We start from the raw sequence: 3,022 nt of genomic DNA, 5'->3' as shown, positions 1-3,022 counted from the left end.
ATACTCCATAGAAATTAATTAAAAGATTTACGTACCTTAACTAATGCTAATTCCATTTAATCATATCTTAAATACTTCAAACTTGTAAATTACAACTCCAAATGTATGTCCATATATTGATAATCTTTATATATTTCATGATCATGAAAACTACAACTTACAAACTAGCTTTCTATCATATGTACTTTATTAGACCACTAATTTCAACATATTTAATCTACCCTTAGTGGTATGTCAAAATCATCCCTGTCTCGGTTGCAATCCAGAGGAATCGCTCCTCTGCATATCCGTATGAGCTGGTGGAGATGGAGCAGCTACCGTAGCCTGTCCTAACTGTGGGCAATCTCTCCTAATGTGACCCGGTTGATCACAACGAAAACATCGTGCAGGCTCTCTGCACGGCCCAACATGATAATTCCCACAATTTCTGCATCTGCGTGAACTTCTTGAAACAGAGGAGTCTTTGCCCTTTTTTGGTGGCTGACTAGAAGATACACTTAGATTTCTCCTTTTTGCTAACTCAGCTCGCAGACTCCTATTTTCATTCGCAAGCTTCTCAGCTCTTAAAGCCATTCGCACCACCTCTTTAGCCACGGTTGCGTCCGACTCACCCATAAAAGAAACACAACTATGTTGCCTAGCCTCTTTAAGCTTCTTAGAATCAGAAACATCTAGCACTGGTGGTGGGACAGGAGGTGGGGATGGTGGTACTGAAGAAACAGCTAGAGGAACTGTAGGAAGAGCTTGACCAGCTTGAGCCTGGCCAGCAATAGCAGTAAAGAAGGTTGTTAATGCCTGAACTACCTCAAGAGGCATAGCAGGAATACTAGTAAGTGGCAGAGGAGGTGGAGGATGTGGAGGAGTCTCGGTCTGTTCAGCAACAAGTGCTGCTCGAATGGTGGATGCAGTCAATTCCTCCTCTATTGCACCTAACTGACAACGTTGGAAACGACCTCTTCCCCTCCCAACTGATCTAGTGAAAGGTGGTTGTTCACGTCGAGGAGACATAATAATATATAAGAGGGAACAAAGTGAGTTTAGGCAACCTTAGGCTCTATATGCTTATGCATGTATTTTATTCAACCTAACCTAACTTAACTCGAGGCCACACTAACACTGTAAATTTCTAAAACAGCATTAAAATAACTTTAAACCCTAAAACTCTAATCTTTAAAACCAAAAGCTCTGATACCAACTTAATTGTCATGACCCGAAACTCCCATCGAGCCCGTGACAACCGCAACGACGTCTCGATCGACATTCATTACCGGAATGTCAACCGAAACCCCGCAAGGCTTTAATATCAGCTTCTCATTTCCCCTGTGGGTAACTGTTTCCAAATACCACATTCTAAAAGATTTTAAACTGTTTCCAACTTAAACAAATAAAATAATAATTTCCATCTCACAACAGTATTTTGGTCATTTATTCCAAAAATCTCAAAATCATCTAAAAATATAGTATGTAAGTGGAAAACACATATTTCATAATCAAAAATAATTTGGATGTCTAAAACATTCGTTTAAAATGGAATTATGACTGTTATAATAAAATAAAAATATTAAATAAAATATTCAATTTTCACATAAAAAGATATTTTAAGAACACTGCATAAATAATTTTTATAGCGTAAAAGCAAAATAAATTCTTACATACCGTAATACAGATAACCAAAGTATAGAATTTAATTTACAGTGACATGTGGGCCCACGAATGACCAAAAGTATCAAAAGAAATGAACCTACAGTCTTTGGATGTGGCAAGTTCAACTGTAATCCTCGCCGATATCAGTTATCTACAATCTATTTTGAGCCTGAAATGTGTGGAAATGAGGGTGGTGAGATTATAAAATCCCAGTGAGTAAACAAACATCACTCAAAATATCTAAAGTCGAGTAAAAGGAGACTATTAAAACATTTCATCAAACTATAATTTATCATCTTTCAACTTTTTTCAACCAAATGAAATCAATTTATTTAAAGCAAGTAATCAGTATGGCTTATGAATTTCTTAAAAAAACTTGGCTCATACCAAAAATTATTATCATACTCAGTTATCTGAGATACCTTGGCCGAGGGCTATCCCAACTGAGTCCGCCAAGGCTATTAGAAAGTTATGTTTTTATTTTGAAAACACAGTCGTTCCTTGGCGTTGGCCGAGTTCCCCTTCATGTGGTGGTTTGGCGTGAAGTGAACTCTAAAAGTTATACCTCGGGAGTTACCCTACTCGCCTCTCCAACCGAGGTAACAATATAACAGGATTTCGTGCCCCTCTAATAGGCTAGTCCACAAAATCCAACCCACTGCAGCAGGTCAAACCCACCATAAAATAAAATTTTGACAGCATGACAGGGCTAATATATTACTACCCAGCCTGCAAAGGTAAAATAAAGCAATTCATACAATTCATAAAAAAACACAGCCCAGCCAGTCATGCCAATACAATAACATAAGCCATTAATTCAATTTTAAATTTACAACATATCAGTGGTCTCCAATTACTCTATTTTCAAAATTGTTATTTCGTTTCAAGATAATTTATAAAATATTTTCATTTAAACTCATTTTGTTTACAAAACATAAAAATTTACCATTTGAACTCATTTTCATAAAATTCACCAAAATCGAATAAAAACATACTTTAGATAATTAAAATGATGGTAAGGTTACTCACCGTGTCTAGAGTGGGGATTTTTGAAATACTCAGACTATTGGTCCTCGGGTGCAATTCCCTTGCCTTTATCAGAGGACTCACCACCTTGACATAGTACAAAATCAAGAAATTCACCACATTGGTACTAAATTGAAATTAAACTAATTTAGACTACTAATGCTTGATATGGAATGCAAAAATGTCTAAATTTTTGCCTAAATGCGATGTTAGCCTATTTCAGTCTTTTACCCGATGAATCGATATAAGCATCCGTTTAAACTCCAAATTAATTTTTTTCAGTTTCTATACCTCAATTGCACCGAAATTGACTTAATGTCCCTCAGTGTGGTGCAAATTATCAGTCCCGATA

The 3,022-nt window shown here is 36.4% G+C and overlaps 1 protein-coding gene across 1 annotated transcript; it reads right to left on the bottom strand.

Moving 5' to 3' along the window:
• Positions 1–240: 240 nt before the first annotated feature.
• LOC108663890 lies at positions 241–1,008 on the bottom strand. Its single transcript, XM_018129780.1, has one exon. The coding sequence runs from the start codon at positions 1,006–1,008 to the stop codon at positions 241–243; it is 768 nt and encodes a 255-aa protein (XP_017985269.1).
• Positions 1,009–3,022: the final 2,014 nt, after the last annotated feature.

The sequence above is a fragment of the Theobroma cacao genome, unplaced genomic scaffold (assembly GCF_000208745.1).
Source record: "Theobroma cacao cultivar B97-61/B2 unplaced genomic scaffold, Criollo_cocoa_genome_V2, whole genome shotgun sequence".
In the NCBI taxonomy this organism is placed as follows: Eukaryota; Viridiplantae; Streptophyta; class Magnoliopsida; order Malvales; family Malvaceae; genus Theobroma; species Theobroma cacao.
Note: the sequence above shows the minus strand (reverse complement) of the source record. Positions and strands in the feature narration are given on the sequence as shown.